At 41.5% G+C, this 18,846-nt stretch overlaps 1 protein-coding gene across 5 annotated transcripts in view; it reads right to left on the minus strand.

Moving 5' to 3' along the window:
* GLIS3 (GLIS family zinc finger 3) overlaps positions 1 to 18,846 on the minus strand; it is a 155,044-nt gene that overhangs the window by 6,619 nt on the left and 129,579 nt on the right. For 4 of the 5 annotated variants that reach the window (XM_061352158.1, XM_061352155.1, XM_061352159.1 and 1 more), the window contains 2 exons: positions 15,869 to 16,016; positions 8,161 to 8,339 (listed from right to left, as the gene is read on the minus strand). In XM_061352158.1, the coding sequence (XP_061208142.1) occupies positions 8,161 to 8,339; positions 15,869 to 16,016 (327 nt within the window). The remainder of the gene's footprint in view (positions 1 to 8,160; positions 8,340 to 15,868; positions 16,017 to 18,846) is intronic. The other variant, XM_061352156.1, reaches the window with a different exon arrangement.

Genomic DNA, 18,846 nt, shown 5'->3' on the forward strand with positions numbered 1-18,846 from the left:
AGGCAAACAGGTTGGTTAATGAAGTTCCAGCAACCGAACAGTTCTCAGGACTGCAGCCTGGACTGTAACATTTGCTCTCTTGTTCAGCTGTTTAAAACACACACATGCACAAGATTATGTCAATTGTGTTTCTTGGAGTCAGTGCACTACAGCCAAGATCCATGATGTCAAGATACAGAATAAATAGTTTAAACAGCTATTTTTCTGTCATGATAGAATTATTTCCTGAGGAAAGTGAAATATTTTTAAATATGATAAAATAGCTGTATACTGTAAGAATCTCTTCTAAAAGCAAAAAGCTCATGTTCTTTATCACTTACAAAGCTTTGTCCTGAGAGATGCTAAGCATCAGAAAATCCCAGATACACAGCCATTCCAAATTCCCAGCTGAAATTATGGTCTACATAAGTTTGTGATAAGGTCCTGATTCCATTGAACTGATGTGGACAAAGAGCTCATTACAGTTATGTAATGAATGATTGCCACAGCTATAATTTCCATAAGGTAGGAAGTTTCTGATGAACATCTATTTCCTTCTCAGTCAGTTCTCTGCCTGGCATCACAAAGAAAGCATATTTTCTCATGAAAATAATTGTAAATGCTATTAAGAAATATACATCATGGGGAAGTAGTCTTTACTCCTATGGTGTGTAAAATTCCCAGCTGTTTTTGGCTTAAACTACTTCAAAATAGTGTTCCTCTGCAGTACATTTCTACAGTGTCCACTAGGTTAATTTCACAATCAGGTAATAATTTGGTACCATCTGAGTGCGAAGAACAGAAGGAAAATAAGTCATAGCTAGGAGTCACAAATTGTACTGCAAGACTGGCTTGCAAAGGTGAAAAACTGATAAGGTTTTTTTTTTATTTAAGTCTGGTTATTTGTAATTAAAAGATAGCTGTTACTAGTAGAGCTGCCTGTATAGATACACTAGTATAGCTAATTCGTATCAGCTAACATTTTTTTCAAATGGTAACTTTTTTCTTTTCCTGAAAATTTTACATTACATTTTTATTTCTTCCATTACTTAGTCAGCACTGGTCATCAGCTTACCTCACAGAAATATACGCCATGAGTTACAGGCATGATTTTAAAGACAGACAGACTCCTAGTGCAAAAATGTTTGCAGTATCAGAAGCATGCAAAATCAAGCTAGCTGTGTCCATGCCCAAAGGAGCTTTACCTTACTCTGTACTATAAACACAACAAGCTTGACCACTGTGGAGGATTTTTCTATTGCTTTTCTTTTCTCTTTTCTCTTTTCTTTTTTCTTTTCTCTTTTCTCTTTTCTTTTTTCTTTTTTCTTTTTTTTTCTTTTTTCTTTTTTCTTTTTTTTTCTTTTCTCTTTTCTTTTCTTTTCTTTTCTTTTCTTTTCTTTTCTTTTCTTTTCTTTTCTTTTCTTTTCTTTTCTTTTCTTTTCTTTTCTTTTCTTTTCTTTTCTTTTCTTTTCCCTTCTCTTCTCTTCTCTTCTCCTTTCCTTTCCTTTCCTTTCCTTTCCTTTCCTTTCCTTTCCTTTCCTTTCCTTTCCTTTCCTTTCCTTTCCTTTCCTTTCCTTTCCTTTCCTTTCCTTTCCTTTCCTTTCCTTTCCTTTCCTTTCCTTTCCTTTCCTTTCCTTTCCTTTCCTTTCCTTTCCTTTCCTTTCCTTTCCTTTCCTTTCCTTTCCTTTCCTTTCCTTTCCTTTCCTTTTTTTTTTTCTTTTCTTTTCTTTTCCTTTCCTCTTCTCTTTTCTCTTTTCTCCTCTTCTCTTCCCTTCTCTCCTCTCCTCTCCTCTTCTCTTTCCTTTTCTACCTCACACATCTCTTCTGACTTGTCTCAAAACAATCCCTTATTTTCACAGTCGCCTGCATACTGCAGATGTCTTTGTCTTCAGGTACCTGTGATGAGCTCCCTGTAGTTATTGTAGGCTGAAAAGAGTGACCAGTACAATACAAGTCCTGGGCCAATTGCTTCAGATTTCCAGGACCTGAACTGACTTCTAGTCTGTTTGTAAACACATAGTACAATGGCATATACAATAGCATCAAGCTGGGAAATCATCACTCCAGTTTCCAGTTTCAGATTTACTGCTTATGGTAATCCCATGAAATATACTAAGTCTACTGAAAGGAAAAGAAAAGCTTCATTTCTGCAGCTCAGTGAGTTCTGAATATCCCACACAGCAAAGGAAAAAGCGAATTTCACAAGAAGAAGAAAAGGGAATATTTAATCTATTACATAATATTAACCAAAGCAATGAAAAACACTGTCTGACATTAGTGTGTATCTGATGCTGAAAATCACTCAGAACAAATACTGAAGTTTGAACTGTAGACAGTGTTCTTCCATGAAGAAGCAGCCTTACAATGCAAGTAGCTGTTAAGATACAAAAGGCTTGTCAGTCTTACACCTCCTACATAATTTATCTTCAAAGGATAGTGCTCTGAGATCTCCATGAGCCTTTAAGATGCTTAGGCTTTCAGTAAAGCAGTCTGTCGAGAACTTGCTGTCTTCAAATAGCTTTTGGGCAATGAAACTCTTTCTTCCTTAGTACAGCCAATTTAAATGGAGTTTACAAGCTTACATATTGAGACTAAAATGTCACCATTGTTTGGTAGCAGACTGAGCTGAAGTGGCTACAGCTACTGCACTTTAAATCTTGAAAAGGCAAGTTATGAACTGCAGTAGACAGAAACTAACAGAGCTTCCCACAGACACTCCTCATATACCAAATAGTTTGGACTGGTGAGATAACTTTATGGTGCTTTTTCTACATTATACTGATGTGACCAAGGAAGATGTCAACCTTTGTATTGCTGGGAAAATTTGACCATGAACTCTTGAAATATTTCCTTTTGTGAGAGATAGTTTAGCTAAGCCGTTCAGGCATGCAGGACCAACAAAGCTTTCAGCGTAGCACATAGGAATGAGACAACTATGCTTAAGTTGGAGGGAGTACATTCTGACAAAATGTACCTGAAGAATACTGGAGTGACAATAGGTTACTTAATCTTTGAAATAACATTCAATATCCAAATGTGGCTTTTGTATTGCAACGTATTATATCTTTTATAAATCAAATTCAGCCGTTGTCTTCCTACCATTTTTAAACACAGAGATCTTTACATCTGCAACTTTCAGTTGCTAACTGTATGCATACAATTCCTGTCACCAATGTCTATTTTCAACACAGGTTTTCCTAGGAGATGAAGGCAATCACAGAGTAGCTAACAAGGGACTAAGGTATGGGTTTAAGATCCAAGCCCTTGAGGTTATCCATTTTTATGATCCACTCAGAAGACTGTATTAAGCTGTACCTTAAATTTGGATGTGGCATGGGGCCTCAGTCCATACGTGACATTTGCCCAAGTTTCTCCTGGTCTTATAATGGTGTTAATGACACATGTCTTCTGTACTTCTAAATCCTCTTTGGACTGCAGGGAGGGGAGGTGGAAACACAGTAACATTGCTCTGGCTTGCTTGACTGAGATGATGCTCCAAGCAGATATGGAGCTAGATTCCCCAGCCAGTGAAAGTCCTGTGTGGACCAGTAACTAACCTGAGGTGATCTGTGAGCTTCTGGGAAGCAGGATTCATAGAATCATAGAATAGTTAGGGTTGGAAAGGACCTTAAGATCATCTAGTTCCAACCCCCCTGCCATGGGAAGGGACACCTCGCACTAAACCATCTCACCCAAGGCTTCGTCCAACCTGGCCTTGAACACCACCAAAAGTGGAGAATTCACACCCTCCCTGAGCAACCCATTCCAGTGCCTCACCACCCTCACAGTAAAGAATTTCCTCCTTATATCCAATCTAAACTTCCCCTGATTAAATTTTAATCCGTTACCCCTTGTCCTACCACTACCGTCCCTAATGAAGAGTCCCTCCCCAGCATCCCTATAGGCCCCTTCAGATACTGGAAGGCTGCTATGAGGTCTCCACGCAGCCTTCTCTTCTCCAGGCTGAACAGCCCCAACTTTCTCAGCCAATCTTCATACAGGAGGTGCTCCAGTCCCCTGATCATTCTCGTGGCCCTCCTCTGGACTTGTTCCAACAGATCCATGTCCTTTTTATGTTGAGGACACCAGAACTGTACACAATACTCCAAGCGAGGTCTCACAAGAACAGAGTAGAGGGGCAGGGTCACCTCCTTCGACCTGCTGGTTACACTCCTTTTGATGCAGCCCAGGAAATGGTTGATTTTCTGGGCTACAAGCACACGCTGCCGGCTCATGTTCATTTTCTCATTGACCAGCACCCCCAAGTCCTTCTCCGCAGGGCTGCTCTGAATCTCTTCTCTGCAAAGCCTGTAGCTGTGTCTGGAATTGCTCCAACCCAGGTGTAGGACCTTGCACTTGGCATGGTTGAACTTCATGAGGTTGGCATCAGCCCACCTCACAAGCGTGTCAAGGTCCCTCTGGATGGCATTCCTTCCCTCCAGCGTATCAACCGAACCACACAGCTTGGTGTCATTGGCAAACTTGCTGAGGGTGCACTCAATCCCACTGTCTATGTCACCGACAAAGATGTTTAACAAGACTGGTCCTGACACCGATCCCTGACGGACACCAGTCGTTACTGGTCTCCAGCTGGACACTGAGCCATTGACCACAACTCCAGCCAGTTCTTTATCCACCGAGTGGTCCATCCATCAAATTGATGTCTCTCCAATTTACAGACAAGAATGTCTTGTGGGACAGTGTCGAATGCTTTGCACAAGTCCAGGTAGATGACATCAACTGCTCCACACCTGTCCATCACTTCCATAGCCCCATCATAGAAGGCCACCAATTTGGTCAGGCAGGATTTCCACTTGGTGAAGCTATGCTGGCTGTCACCAAGCACCTTGTTGTTTTTCATGTGCCTTAGCATGTCTTCCAGGAGAATCTGCTCCAAGATTTTGCCAGGCACAGAGGTGAGACTGACTGGTCTGTAATTCCCTGGGTCATCCATTTTCCCCTTCTTGAAAATGGGGGTTATATTTCCCTTTTTCTAGTTGTCAGGAACTTCACCTGACTGCCATGATTTTTCAAATATAATGGCCAGTGGCTCAGAACTTCATTTTCCAACTCCTTCAGGACTCACAGAAGAATTTTATCAGGTCCCATGGACTTGTGCATGTTCAGATTTTTAAGATGGTCTAGAACCAGTTCCTCTCCTACAGTGGGCCCAAGGTCTTCATTCTCACTGTCCCTGCGTCTGCCTTACAAGACTTGGGTGGTGCGGTCAGAGCCTTTGCTGGAGAAGACCGAGGCAAAGAAGTCATTCAGAACTTCAGCCTTCTCCAAATCCAGGGTAGCCACTTCTCCTGAGAGCTTCCTGAGGGGGCCTATGTTGTCCACGGTTTGTTTTTTTTATTTGCTATGTACCTGAAGAATCCCTTCCTGTTATCTTTCACATCCCTAGCCAAGTTTTATTCTAACTGGGCCTTAGCTTTCCTAACCTGGTCCCTAGCTTCCCGGACAACATCCCTGTACTCTTCCCAGGCCACCTGTCCTTGCTTCCACTTTTTATAAGCCTCTTTTTACATCTGAATTTTCCTCAGCAGCAACTTATCCATCCAAGGAGGTCTCCTTGCCCTCCTGCTGCACTTCCTTCTAGTTGGGATGCAACACTCCTGAGCTTGGAGCAGGGGATCCTTGAATATCAACCAAGAGTCTTGGGCCCCCCTGCCCTGTATGGCTATATCCCATGGAACCTTACTAAGCAGGTTCCTGAAGAGGCCAAAGTCTGCTCTCTTGAAGCCCAGACCAGTGAGCTTGCTGCACGCTCTTCTCACTATCTTGAGGATCTTGAATTCAACCATCTCGTGATAGCTGCATCCAAGGCTGCCCTGGAGTGTCACATTTCCAACGAGCCCTTCCCTGTTGGTGAGCAGGAGGTCAAGCATGGCACCTCTCCTTGTTGGTTCCCCTATTACTTGCAGAAGGTACCGTCATTTCAACAGATGTCAGGGTGGTTGAAGTCCCCCATGAGAACAAGGGCCTGTGAGTGTGAGGCTGCTCCTATCTGTCTATAGAGTGCTTCATCCACAGGTTCTCCTTGATCAGGCAGTCTAGAGCAGATCCCCACAGTAGTGTCTCCTATAGCTGTTTTCCCTTTAACCCTGACCCACAGACTCTCTGTTAAGTGCTCACCCGTCCCCAGACAGAGTTCCATACTCTCCAGCCTATCCCTAATATAAAGGGCAACTCCCCCTCCCCGCCTGCCAGGCCTGTCTTTTCTAAAGAGCCTGTAACCTTCCATTCCAACACTCCAGGCATAGAAGCCATCCCACCATGTTTCTGTGATGCCTATTATATCATACCTGGGTAGACGTGCACACATCTCTAATTCCTCTTGTTTGTTCCCCATGCTACGAGTGTTTGTATAGAGGCATCTGAGCCAAACTCCAAATGAATCCGGCTCATTGGCTGGAGCAGCTGGAATATCTCTACATTGTTCTGAGCATTTATTATAGGTGCTGGCAACTGACTGGGTGTGTTGGGATGGAATGATGCCCCCCTCCCCCAGCACATCTAGTTTCAAGCCTCCTTGACCAGTCTGACAAGCCTCCTACCAAGACTGCTCTTCCCCTTCGTTATCAGACCAGCTCCAGCAGCCCCCACTAGACCTGGTCTGCAAACTTGGGTCCCATGTTCAAGAGACCCAAACCCTGACTGTGACACCACCCTTTTAACCATTTATTAACCTTCCTAGTCCTCCTAGCTTTTTTTAGGTCCTCCCCTGTATCCTGGAGAATAGACGAAAAGACTATCTGAGCTCCAGAGCCCCTAACGACCTCTCCCAGGACTCTGTAGTCCTTCTTTATGTTCCCCAGGCTACTACTACCTATAGCCCTAGCACCCACATGGATCACTAGAAGCAGGTAATAGTCTGTGGGACTTACTAGAGCAGGCAGCCTCTCTGCCACATCCCTGATCCGTGCCCTTGATAGGCAACACACCTCCCTTGAGACCGGGTCAGGCTGACAGATGAGTGCTTCTGTCCCTTTCAAAGTAGAGTCCCCTACTACTACAACCCGCCGCTTTATCCTGGCAGCACCTGTAGCGATCTTCTTTACCAGTTTATCAGCCGGCTGTTTCTGGTGCGAGTGTGTTTCCTCATGAGCCCCCTGCAGGACAGCAAAGCAGTTCTGCACGGGGACAACAGATTTAGGAGGAAGTCCCTTGCTTTTAATTGTCCTTTTCCTCCTTTTTTTTTTTTTTTTTTTTTTTTTTTGTCACTAATTCCCAGCTTCCCATATTAACAGCCTCCTTCTTTCCTCCATGAGCTAGAGGGGAAGCTTGAGGCCCCTGCACAGTTTGGGCAGGGAGCAAGCATTCCTGCTTCCTCTCAGCTACCCTGACATCTTGTAGCCTATTAACAGCATCCCGCAGCTCAGCCCTTGCTGCAGGAGGACCTCCACCAGGGAGCACCGAGTGCAGCCCTGCCCATTGTGCACCTTTCCCTCACCAGACCAATGCAGGCACTCTCTACACTCCGAGCTCTGCACTGCAGCCTCCCCTCTCATCGGCTCTGTCTGGGTGCCTACAGTGGCCACCACTGGGGCAGCCAGAGCAGAGCTCCCAGACTGGGCCCTGCTCATACAACGAGTGTTCGCCATCCCTCTCGCCTGCCCACGCAAACTGCAGGGCAAAATGCTTCGACCCACCCTGTTTGCCTGCTCCCAGTTTCTACAATGCTTTTCCCATGACCATGAGAGGAAGAAGGTGGTAAAGCCATCTATGCACTCAAAGATAACTTTTGTTCCAGGTAGAAACACAGACCTTAATGTCTGTATGTGTTTCTGGAAGATGAGTTCTTGCCAAATATTCAGCAAAATAATGAATCTGAATAAAATATACTGTGGAAATAGGAAGGCTAACCTGATCCCTTCCTAGCCCCATATGCTAGGAATTTATTGTTTCTGCTCTGGCATGTCTCCACATATGTCATATGACAACAACAGCTCTGAAAATATATCTGAAGAGAAACTCGTAACTCTGTATTAAGATGAATGACAATTATCTAAGAATTTTAAGGCAGTATAAAGACAGGTTCCTAAAGGCTACTTCGTAGAGTTTTTCATAAAGTAAGGTGCCTTAAAAATACCAGCACCATCCCTTGAAGAGCTTACTTTGAAGCTTCAAAATAGTGACAAACAGCTAACATGAGTGATGAGGATTCTTCTTTCTTACCTTGGTTGTGGAGGCTATTTGGTTGAAGAGAAGTGTTTGTTGCTGGCTGGTATATCTTTAGAGACATTCCTTCAGGCTGTGGAAGGTGGGGAGGTTGTGGCATCTGTCTCTGCATCATGTGGTGTGGAACTGAAATTCCCTGGGTGCTGATGTGAGGAGAAGGAGCTGGAGCAACAAACCTAGGAGTTCAGAATCACAGAACTGTAAAATACCCAATAGGTAAGAGCTAAAGAATGTTCCTACTTTACTTACATCACTACAATGTTTAGCAGTTTGTATAGAGACTTCCAAAAGAGCAGGGTGCAGCCCAGATACAGAAAAGATACATTTTCAAATGTGAGAACTGGGAAGTTAAAAGGCTGAATTGCACCCTTGTCATGGAAAACTCCTTTTACCTTCTGTGCGTGGGTTTAAGTCTTAATAGGAGATACCTCACAGAGAACCTGATTTTTGAGGCATTGCCAACTGTCTCATTGTAAGACTTTATATGAACTGTATCTGTCAATCAATAGCTGTCCTTCCACTCTGTAAGTGAGGGGTCAGTTCTGGTCATTGGACACTAATGAGTTGGATAATAGTTTCAGGCCCATGTTCAGGTTTCAAGTTCTATTAATTTTTTGTACACTACAGAGAGCTATTTGAAAATAAACAATCTAAAGTCAATATAATCTAAAGGCCAGTGTTAAATTGACTCCAATGGGGAACAGTCTGACCACATCAAATGTTGATCTGACCTCAGAGTATAAGCTTACAAGCCTGGCAGAAGAGGAGGACCATTCAGACCACACCTGGTGGTGCAGCTGCCACAGAGGTTCATCACATCAGTGGTGTGGTTTGCACGGCTCTGTCTGTACTGGCACTACAAGGTTACACACTACTTTGAGAATTTCAGAGTTTGTAAGTTTAACATTTCTCTACACTTCCTTAAAACTGCATACTACAATGCACATTACAAATAGGTGCAACAGTAATTTTTGCAGATGAGACTATAAGAGATCTGGTCTATGCCCCAGTGACCAAACTACACACTGGACTGATGAGATCTGATTAGGGAACAAAAGCTCATCCTGGGCTCAGGAATGGCTGAAAGTCACTTTCTCATCCATAGCAGGAGATTCAGGAAGGCTGACAACACAAAGCCAGGCTATTTCTGCAAGACCATGAGTGAAATCTGGTGTGGTATTCCTGTCACAAACCTGTCTTCTTTCCCCAGTCCTGAAGGCAAGCTGGAAGCCTGTGCTGAACAAGAGTACTTACCTACCCTTCTCTGTGGTGGGTGTGCTAAGTAGCTGCTGGTAGGAGGAGTGCTTAGTTAACACTGGCAGGATCCTAAAACTGATCCCTGTTGTTCTGAGGCTGGAACCTCAGTTCACTGGATTACTTTCTTTTTAACCCAGTAATAAAGAATGTTTTTCCTGCAGAACTGTAAGGAAACTGTAATCTTAATCCAAACACAACAGAAGGTGCAACTGTGGTAGTCATGCTGCAGAACACCTCTGGACTGGGTCATATACATGCTGTAACTGCGCCTCAGGGCACACGAGATCTTTTCTGCTGCAGCTCAGAATCAGTATCTGCCACACATGATCAGAATCACCATTCTCGACTTGCTGTGATTATCTGTGTGATTATGAATTAATTTGAAACCTATTCACTATGTTTCTGGAAGATCCATAATTTATATTTGGAGTACAGCCAAGTTTCAAAATGAACTTTGAATTGTTTACTGCCTATTTAGTTTTCTTTGAGAATTGCATTCTTAGGTGTATCAGATAGGATTTGAATGGTCTTTGTGCTGTTTGATATTAACTTCGTAAACACATATATTATTGAAGGAAATAAAGATGTCACTACTGAGACACTGAGTCTTTAATATGTCTAATATGTCATTGCTCCAGATAACTGATACCGTGTAGACTTAAAGACATAGTAAGGAGGAATAGGATGAAGTACGTGTGTGTTTCATAATAACATAGGTAATATGAAAAAAATACTATATAAATAAGTAGCTATATTGTGATAAGACTATCAGAGGTTTTTAAAGACATGGTGAAACTACCTGCATAGGGACTGGAGTTAGTTTTTTGTATAGCATTCTTGTGGAAAGACTGTTACTTGCTGCTAGAGATTAAAAGCAATACACAGGTGGTTTTTATTACTACTATTACTTAAAAAATCATGGGATATCATCCTCTGTGTTTTCAAAAGTCATTTGTGAAAATTAATTTCTGAAAAATCGTTTTAACCAGCAGCCAGTAACAGGGAAGAATCCTTTTCAAAACTCAAATAAGCAAAGTTTTACACGTCACAGAATCACAGAATGGTTTGGGTTGGAAGGGACCTTAAAAATCATCATCTTGTAAAATGTCCCTCTACAGATTTCCTGTAGTCCCCTTTAGGTAGTGGAAGGCTGCTATCAGAAGCCTTCTCCAGGCTGAACAAGCCTGACTCTCTCATCCTGTTGCCATAGGGGAGGTGCGTGAGCCCTCTGATCATCTTCATGGCCTCCTCTGGACTCACTCGAGCAGGTCCACATCTTCTTTGTGTTGGAGGCCCCAGGGCTGGATGCAGCACTGCAGGTGGAGTCTCATGATAGCAGAGTAGATGGGCAGGATCACCTCCTTTGACCTGCTCAGGTCACACTCCTTTTGATGCAGCCCAGCATGCGGTTGGCTTTTTGGGTTGCAAAATTTCACATTTGGTTTAACATCAAAAACATCCTTCCAAAAATAACAATGTAGTATTTTGTGTAGCCAGACAGGACTCCTTTATAGTAGACTTTAGTGGTCTTTGTAGTGATTTATGAATCACTCACTTCACAAATACCTGACTTACTTGTATGGGTGACTAAAGTGGTCTACTTTTACTTCCCTTCTGCCTACAAAAAGAGAAACTTAACCTGGTCTCAGTCAAGATTTGTCCCTGAACAAATCGCAGTGTGTTACTGGAGGAACTGTAAATTTACTTTTTTTCCTGAAACAATCAGGACCAGTTTGTAACTGCTCGGAAACTGTTAATCTGCTTCCAGTGCACAGAGCTCTCAGAATAGCCAAGTAGCAGCTCCCCTTCCTAAATGGAGCAAGGAGAGCAGGAAATGTGGTCCGAGACTACTTTTTTTCAACTTTGCACTGAGAAGGAAAGCATGTGCCATCATTTAGACAACATCAATCCTTATGGTTGCTTTTGATATGCTTCCAAAATGGAAGCAGAATATTAAAGCTGAAAACTCTTTGTTTGGTTTTGTGTTGTCATTTTTTTTTTTGTTTGTTTGGTTTGTTTTTTAATTTAGAGGACATAGTTTTCTTTGAACAATTTCTAAACACAATTTATGGGGTTGTTGATCTGCTAACTGGTTGAGCTCTAATCCTTTTTATTGAGCTGCAACAGTTTGGAACATATCCAGATGTTATGTAGCTGACACAGCCAGGAGATCAGGCTTTCATCTTACTACAGTTGAAGTTTTGGCTGGACAGAGAAGAAAACTATAAGCTCCCTGTAGCAAGTTGCTCTCTCTAACAGTGTCCTGTGCAGTGCTGCACTTTCTGACAATGTTAAGTGAGGAACGCTCTATGCCCAATCCCTCTTGATTGTCTTTGTATTTCTAGTCAAATCCAGAAAGTCTGGGGTTATGTCTCCATCCTCTGCTTTGAACAGCCCTATTACTCTGCTGTGATCTCACATTTTAGTTTGGCTCCACACTTTATGCTGTGTGCTAGTGCCTTTGCAGCTCATCAGTCCACTCTCAATAAGGAAAACATTCTGTTGTAATACAGTATTCTGTAACCTATCATATTGCACTGTAAATTAGTCCAGCTACCTATCAATGACAATCAAATAAACATGATTTAAAAACACTTGTAAGTAAGGCATACCTTTTGCCAAGCACAATTTTGAAAAGGTAGATGTTTTGCCCAAAAGTCATGAATTCTTCCATTTTGGTAAGAATAACAAAACCCTAAACTATTTACTGACCTGTGATACAACATGCTTCTCTCCAATGATTATTATGTTGCAAGTTATCTTTAAAAAAAAAAAAGAAAGCAAATTTTCTCCCTTAACAAAAATATTCTGGCCGGTACAAAAAGAAATCTTCATCCATCATTTTGTTCAGTTACCAAATTTACGCCTGTCAAGCTCTGGCTCACACCCTGCACAGCAATGATCCCACAGCAGGTTTCTATCCCCATGGTGTCTCAGTAGAGTAGATTGCATGTGCCAGAAGACTTTAATTTTATATCCTTCTTTCCAGTCATCAATAAGCACCTAAAATCCTTTTTATGCTCAAGCTTTAGGAACACAGAAACTGCTTTTTCAGATAAAACCAGTGAACCAGCTAGCCCAAAGAAGGGATGGCAGGAAGAAAGAACAGTCCCTCTGACCGGCATCATGAGCTCCTTGGTGAGAATAAGAAAGGAGATTTTAAGTGGAATTTGAAGTAGAATTTAAGGAAGGAAGCTGTGAGTGGCCACCTCAATATACAGATTCCCTGAAGACAGAGATATATAATGTCTCTCTCAGCATTTTCTGTGGCTGTGTTGAATTAGAGAACTGAACTTCTTACAAATTCAAAGGAAAGGAAAAAAATGCCTTTGGAAAAAAGTGTAGAAACAGGCTAGAGAAAAACTGGTTTTGAAAGGAGGTTGTTGCGAGGTGGGTGTTGGTCTCTTTTTCCAAGTAAACAAGAGATAAGACAAGAGGAAATGCCTTGAGTTTTGCCAGAAGAGGTTTAGATTAGGTATTAGGAAAAAACTCTTCACCAAAGGATTTCCAAGCACTAGAACAGGCTGCCCAGGGAAGAGTTCACCCACCATCCCTGGAGGTATTTAAAAGACATGTAGATGTGACACTTAGGGACCTGGTTTAGTGGTGGACTTCGCAATGTTAGGTTTATGATTTGACTCAATGATCTTAAAAGTCTTTTCCAACTTAAATGATTATAATTCTATGACTTGGGTTCAGGGTTAGACATGCTGCCACCTCCACTTTTAAGAGTTTGTCATTTATGTGTACACTACTTGTTACCCTTCCGCTGGACACTGAGCCATTGACACCATCAATTTTGGGGCACCGAGCTGTACATGTTACCTAAGCCAGATAAACACAATTTGGATTTTTTATCTGGGTTTTAATTAAATTGTTTTTCCACCTTCCTTGAATGCCCTTTTATTACAAAAAATATGTGAAAAGGAAGTGAAGTACATATTCTCTTTTATACGTATGCTTCTGGGTACTATTAACAATTAGTACTTTCGTTTAATAGTTGTAGTGTTTCATATTAGTGACTGGACTGTATTAGACCCAAGATTCAGATTCTGCAATAGCTTATGTTTTAAACATTTCCCATAATTTGTACTGTATGCTCTGTAATCCAGCCAATGCTGTTGCAATACTTTTTTTCTTTTCTGAATTTAAATTACCATTTGTCACACTACCTAAATGAAGATACTGCACCTTTCTTTTCAGGCCAAAGTAGCTCCACATATGGGAATTAGCAGTTAAAGCCTTTTCAGAGTGAGTGCATACTGTTAACTTATGAGAAAGGAGTGTATTACACTAGGTTTTTATTGCTCTTCTGTAGAGGGTTGTAGTATCCTGAGGTCTGTAAAACACTCAAGGACTTTATGAGTTGAGTTGTACTCTAAACATGTCTGTTCTGGTCCTACAGCAGCCTCAAAAATGAGCTAATGAGAAGATTGCTGTTTTTCATCATGAAATTTATGCCTGTAGTAACTGTTGATCTGTCCCTGCCTGTGAACTCATGCTCTGGCAATTGCTGGGTATGGACATTGGACAGTTCATGCACTGCAGAGAAAACTTTATTGAGGAGTAAAGCCTCTGGGTCAGGAAATAGGTCATGGGCAGCCTCAGAGTTTACACAGAGGGCCAGATCCCTGGCAGAGGAAAAAGTTCAGGACTTTGTGGCCAGGACTGGAGAGGAAGGACTGAACCACTGGATGAGCTACGATGATAATGAAATGGCAAGTTTCATCTCAGACTGGTGTACAAAAAGCTCAACAACTTCCAGTGGCTCCAGGACTGGCTGAATTCACATGTGCAGTCTGAAACCAATTTTACCTTTTGTCAGTTCTCCAAGCCATCATGCTCTTCCGTCTTCCTGATACAAGGCAGAGTGAGTACTGCTTTTCTCCAAAGAAATTATGCTCTTTTATCAGTAATTGAAATCTAGTGAATGTTCTTTTGAGGTTTATAATTGAACACTTTGTGCTGTCCAAATTACTGGCATTTCTGTCACTCAAGGAAATTAAATACTTTGAATTACGGTAATGAAATACAGCAATTTATCATTTAGAGCACTGAAAAATGGGGGGATAGGGAGATTATCAAAATAATGTTTAAGAATCCTTATACGTAATAGTAAGAATTCGGTATTTTGTGTAATGATGTATTTTCCTGACCTATCGACTGAAAAACTATTTGTTTAGGTTTCTTCAGTTTAGCAATCTGGTAGATTTCTGGTTCAATGAACTACGTGGAAATATACAATACCATGCACTATATAAATAATTTGAAAGATTGCTGAAAATAATTTAGGGAATGTCAAATATAAAAATTAAACCAATTTCAGGCAATCTGCTTTCACATCACTGAAATACCTACAATCATGGAAACAGTGAAGGTCAAAGGGTTGGTACCTACCCAGCATAAAATAAATCCTGACTATAAATGAAGCTCTCAAACCCAGTTAATTAAGAACTCTTTCTTGTCTGTTGGTCTTAATAAGATGCCAAGAAAAAAGGGGGCAAGTGCCTGCAGAAATACTAAGCATTGAGAGAGTATTGACGGAATACGACTCTCCTACTTCAAGAAAACAGAAATATGAATCTCAGGGCCTCCATTCTATAAGGTATGGCTAGGATCCTCTGGAATTTAGTTTCCCACCTAGAATGACTTTCCACGCTAAGTCCACTGGTGGAGATCAAGAGGGGATTTGAGGAAGTCCCTGAAGAAGAGATGGATGGTGATCCGGAGAAAACTCCAGGAACAAACTCGCCAACAGAGTTTCAAGCTGACAAGCAGGTATTCTTTATTGCAGCGCTGGGAGACACAGGGAATAGGTCCTCCTAACATGTGTCCCCGTATTGCTATGCAGGCCATCCTTATATGGTCACTGGGCATATTATAGCATTTTCCAGAAAGTTTCCCACATGCATACAAAAATGTGATGGTGGTCTTTAAGGGTCATTTACTTTTCCCAACAATCTTCATAACCAGCTTAATTAACATTACAGTTATAGCAATCATCCGGTCCTTCTACTTATCAGTTAGTTTAACTGTGCCCACCCTGGACATCTGCTAGTCCCAGATACTCCCCATCCCCAGGTCCTGTTTTTCTATTCTGCTTTTCTTACACCTTTTGTACTGAGGTCCTAAGGACCTGAAACCATGTCAACTACCTTCAAGCACCACAGTTATTTTCCATTACCAAGCCATCAAACTTAACATTATTTAGAACTGATTACATTTTGTGCTTTTGTGCCTCCTTGTCTCAATGGAAAGCCCAGGCTGGGATAACAGAACCTCTTTCACCTCTCCTTCCCATGGTAAACCCGTTACCAGAGCAATCCTTACCTGGCAGCTGCCACCAGTGACTTTTTTCACACCAACAATTCAGTTTCCACCTATCTTGGCAGCTCTGAAGGCAGTCCCATCCCAGACTCAGCATGGGAAAAGTAGGGGCTGGTCTTACCTGTCTGAGTCTACAGCTGAGAGCAGAGGATGGACAGCAGTACCCTGTACATTATGTCCTGGGGAAAGGTGGCTGCTGGGGTGGCACAAGGACAGTGCCCCAGATGCTGGTGCACTTCCACTTGTCTGTGTGCTGGGAAACATGGCTGCTGAAAGCAAAAGGAGAGAAATAACCCTCATCAGGCAGGTGACAGCATTTATAACGGACCAAATACTAATGGTTAACACCTCCCCTAAAGCTGTAGTGCCAATTATTAGCAACTAACTGGTTTTTCTCAAGTGTTGTTTTCTGTCTGGAGGAGAAAAAAAAACAAGCAATCAACTAAACAAACAAAAATATTCAAACCCAAAAAAAACCAAAAAAACCCCACAACCAAACAAAAAATCCCACAACCACCCCCATCCCCAATTAAAAATAACAACGATCTTTGCTGCTCCCAAATGATATTGTCAGAAAACCATGCGTGATATAGCTGTACTACTTGTCTTGGGAGTTTTGTCTGAATAAGGCTTCAAATCTTCCAGAGTACCCTGTTGTAGAAGAGGTGTGAAATACTTCCTAAGATACATATTTCTAAAGCTAGTGAGCAGAACACACGATTTCATGAATAGTGAAATACTTCCTACATTTTCCCTTCCGCTGTAAAAATCCTACATTTCTTGAATAGGTTCACCAAAATATTGCTGCTATTGCCCCCAGTCTCCCCATTAATGCATACAAAAATTTCAAAACAGCATGAACAGTTTTTTAATTTTCTATGAGATTCCTTCTGTATACATTCCAAGTAAGGAAAGGTTCTGGATGACTGAAGAAAAAGCAATACAGGATTCCCTCCAAACATCCTAATTAATCGACCACAAGTTCTGTAACCTCATTTTCAGAAGTTCTTTAAATCAGAGAGTCAGAAGGTAAGATACTCATTACCAAATTCCTCTGAAAATCCAGTTACTCAATTATTTTTACTGACATCTCAGTCAGGTAGCTTATGTTGATGTTGAATGACAGTCAAATACATGTTCTTAAATATTTTATGAACCCTGAGAACAAATTAGATAGGCTCTACAACATGAAAATGATCTCCCACTGTTAGTCCTATCTTCCAGTCTCTTTGTAAAAAAACTATTAGTCCTACTTTACAGAATAAAATTGCACCTATAAAACTTAAGTTAGTGAATATGTTGAACCTAATGGTTCAAATTTAGTGATAAAATCCTATTATTTAAATGAGTTCCTCAAAGGCCATTGTCACTGGTAGAATATCTTCCTAGGCTAAAATGCCTGCATGAATGCTGTAGTCCTGGCAAAACAAACACTACTTTAGGAGTAACCCCACTACAGGTCCGTTTTCAGGAAAAGGGTCATAATTTTGAAGCCTTTTTCACAGGTCACAATTTTGAATGCTGCTACCACCTCATCTTCCAAGTCCTCAGCCTATTTCTGGAAAGCCTCTATTCATCCTCACAAGCCAGTCTACATTAGATAGTTACCAGGCTAAGACAGAGTTAAGGAAAGGCTCAGGAGTTTAGTTATTTCGTAGCCTTATTTTAAAGAGCAGGGTCATTTTAATCAGTGAATCAGACCTGTCTGCCTAGACATATTTCAGCTGGTGGAGATGAAACATAGTGCAAGATGACAGATAGGAAACCACTTTGTGGATAAAAGCATCTAATATAGACACTGCAGAGATAATATCAAAGTTTAGGGAAAGTTACCATGAGCCACACTGGTAGGTAAAGCTGGAAGGGGGCTGCCCTGCCACATGGCCAGGAGGACCAATAAAAAGCCTGCAGCTGCTCTTAGCACTAGCTTCTACTGCTTGCTAATTCTTATATGGACCAAAGCTTCCTAAGCACAACCAAATCTGTGCACAAGATAACAGCAAGCACAACAGAACAACAGACATATGACAGCAGAGGGCACGTCAAACCTTAAAAGAAGTATAGAGGATGCAGACCCCACAGGGAGATGAGTTATCACTTAAGCCAGCAGTGCAACTCACTAAGAAAGGACTGAAGAAGAGCCCATCCTAAGACAGGGGCAGGCAGCTTTTGTTGTTTTTTCACTTTGCTCATGCACCCCAGAAATCACTCGCTTAACACTCATCTTTCAAAACAGCATCAAAACAAATGCAGAGGGGAAAACAAAAGAATGACCTTTTGAATTTATTACTTTATGCTTACACGCAGGGTGGAAGAGAATGCTGAAAGCAACCAAATGCACATTCTGGCAGAAGAAACAGAGAATATTTCACAAATCAGTACAGTGCAGAATAAATCCTTTATTATGTAAATAAAAAATAAAAAACAATAGACTGTTTAAATAATTCCTTGCAAAAAATAGGTTAGCTTGCATTTTTCCACGAGAAAAATACTAATATGTGTAAGAAAATACACTGACTTAGTTTCCTAGTACTGTGATCTTGAGTTTAAAATAAATTTCTACAAGGCTGTGGCCTTGGCATGGGGGCTGGACTAGATGATCTCCAGATGTCCTTTCCAACTCTAAGGATTCTGTGATTCTGGGATTAAGAGTAAAAAGACTGGACTATGGCTGGATTTCCAACATAAAGTAACCAGAGCTATCCTTCCCTGTAATAGCTGTTGTCTGCCACAACCATGAAAAGCATTTTAGGTGCATATTTTCTAAGTTGTGCTTACATGTTGCTAGCTGGTCCATGATGCAGTGGTAACACAGGTTCTCACATCACTGCCCAAAACCTGATGACTCTGTCCTTAGAAAACGTTACCTGCAGCCAGGCATAGGCAACCATCTGTCCTTTCTCTGAGCCCACTGCAATATTTACCACCATAGCACTACCTGCTACTGCAGTACCTTTCAGCTAGGTTTGCCAGCAATTTCTCTGTACTTTTCTTCTTTTTCTGATAAGAAACAGTGCACAGTTTAAAGTAAGAGTTAACTCTGGCAGATAGGATATTTAAGGAAGAAAACCCATACGTATTAGCTGCAAAAATACATCC

This window comes from Neopsephotus bourkii, unplaced genomic scaffold (genome assembly GCF_033783945.1).
Source record: "Neopsephotus bourkii isolate Nb327-2 ecotype Australia unplaced genomic scaffold, CSIRO-AGI_Nbou_v1 NB_622, whole genome shotgun sequence".
NCBI lineage: Eukaryota > Metazoa > Chordata > Aves > Psittaciformes > Psittacidae > Neopsephotus > Neopsephotus bourkii.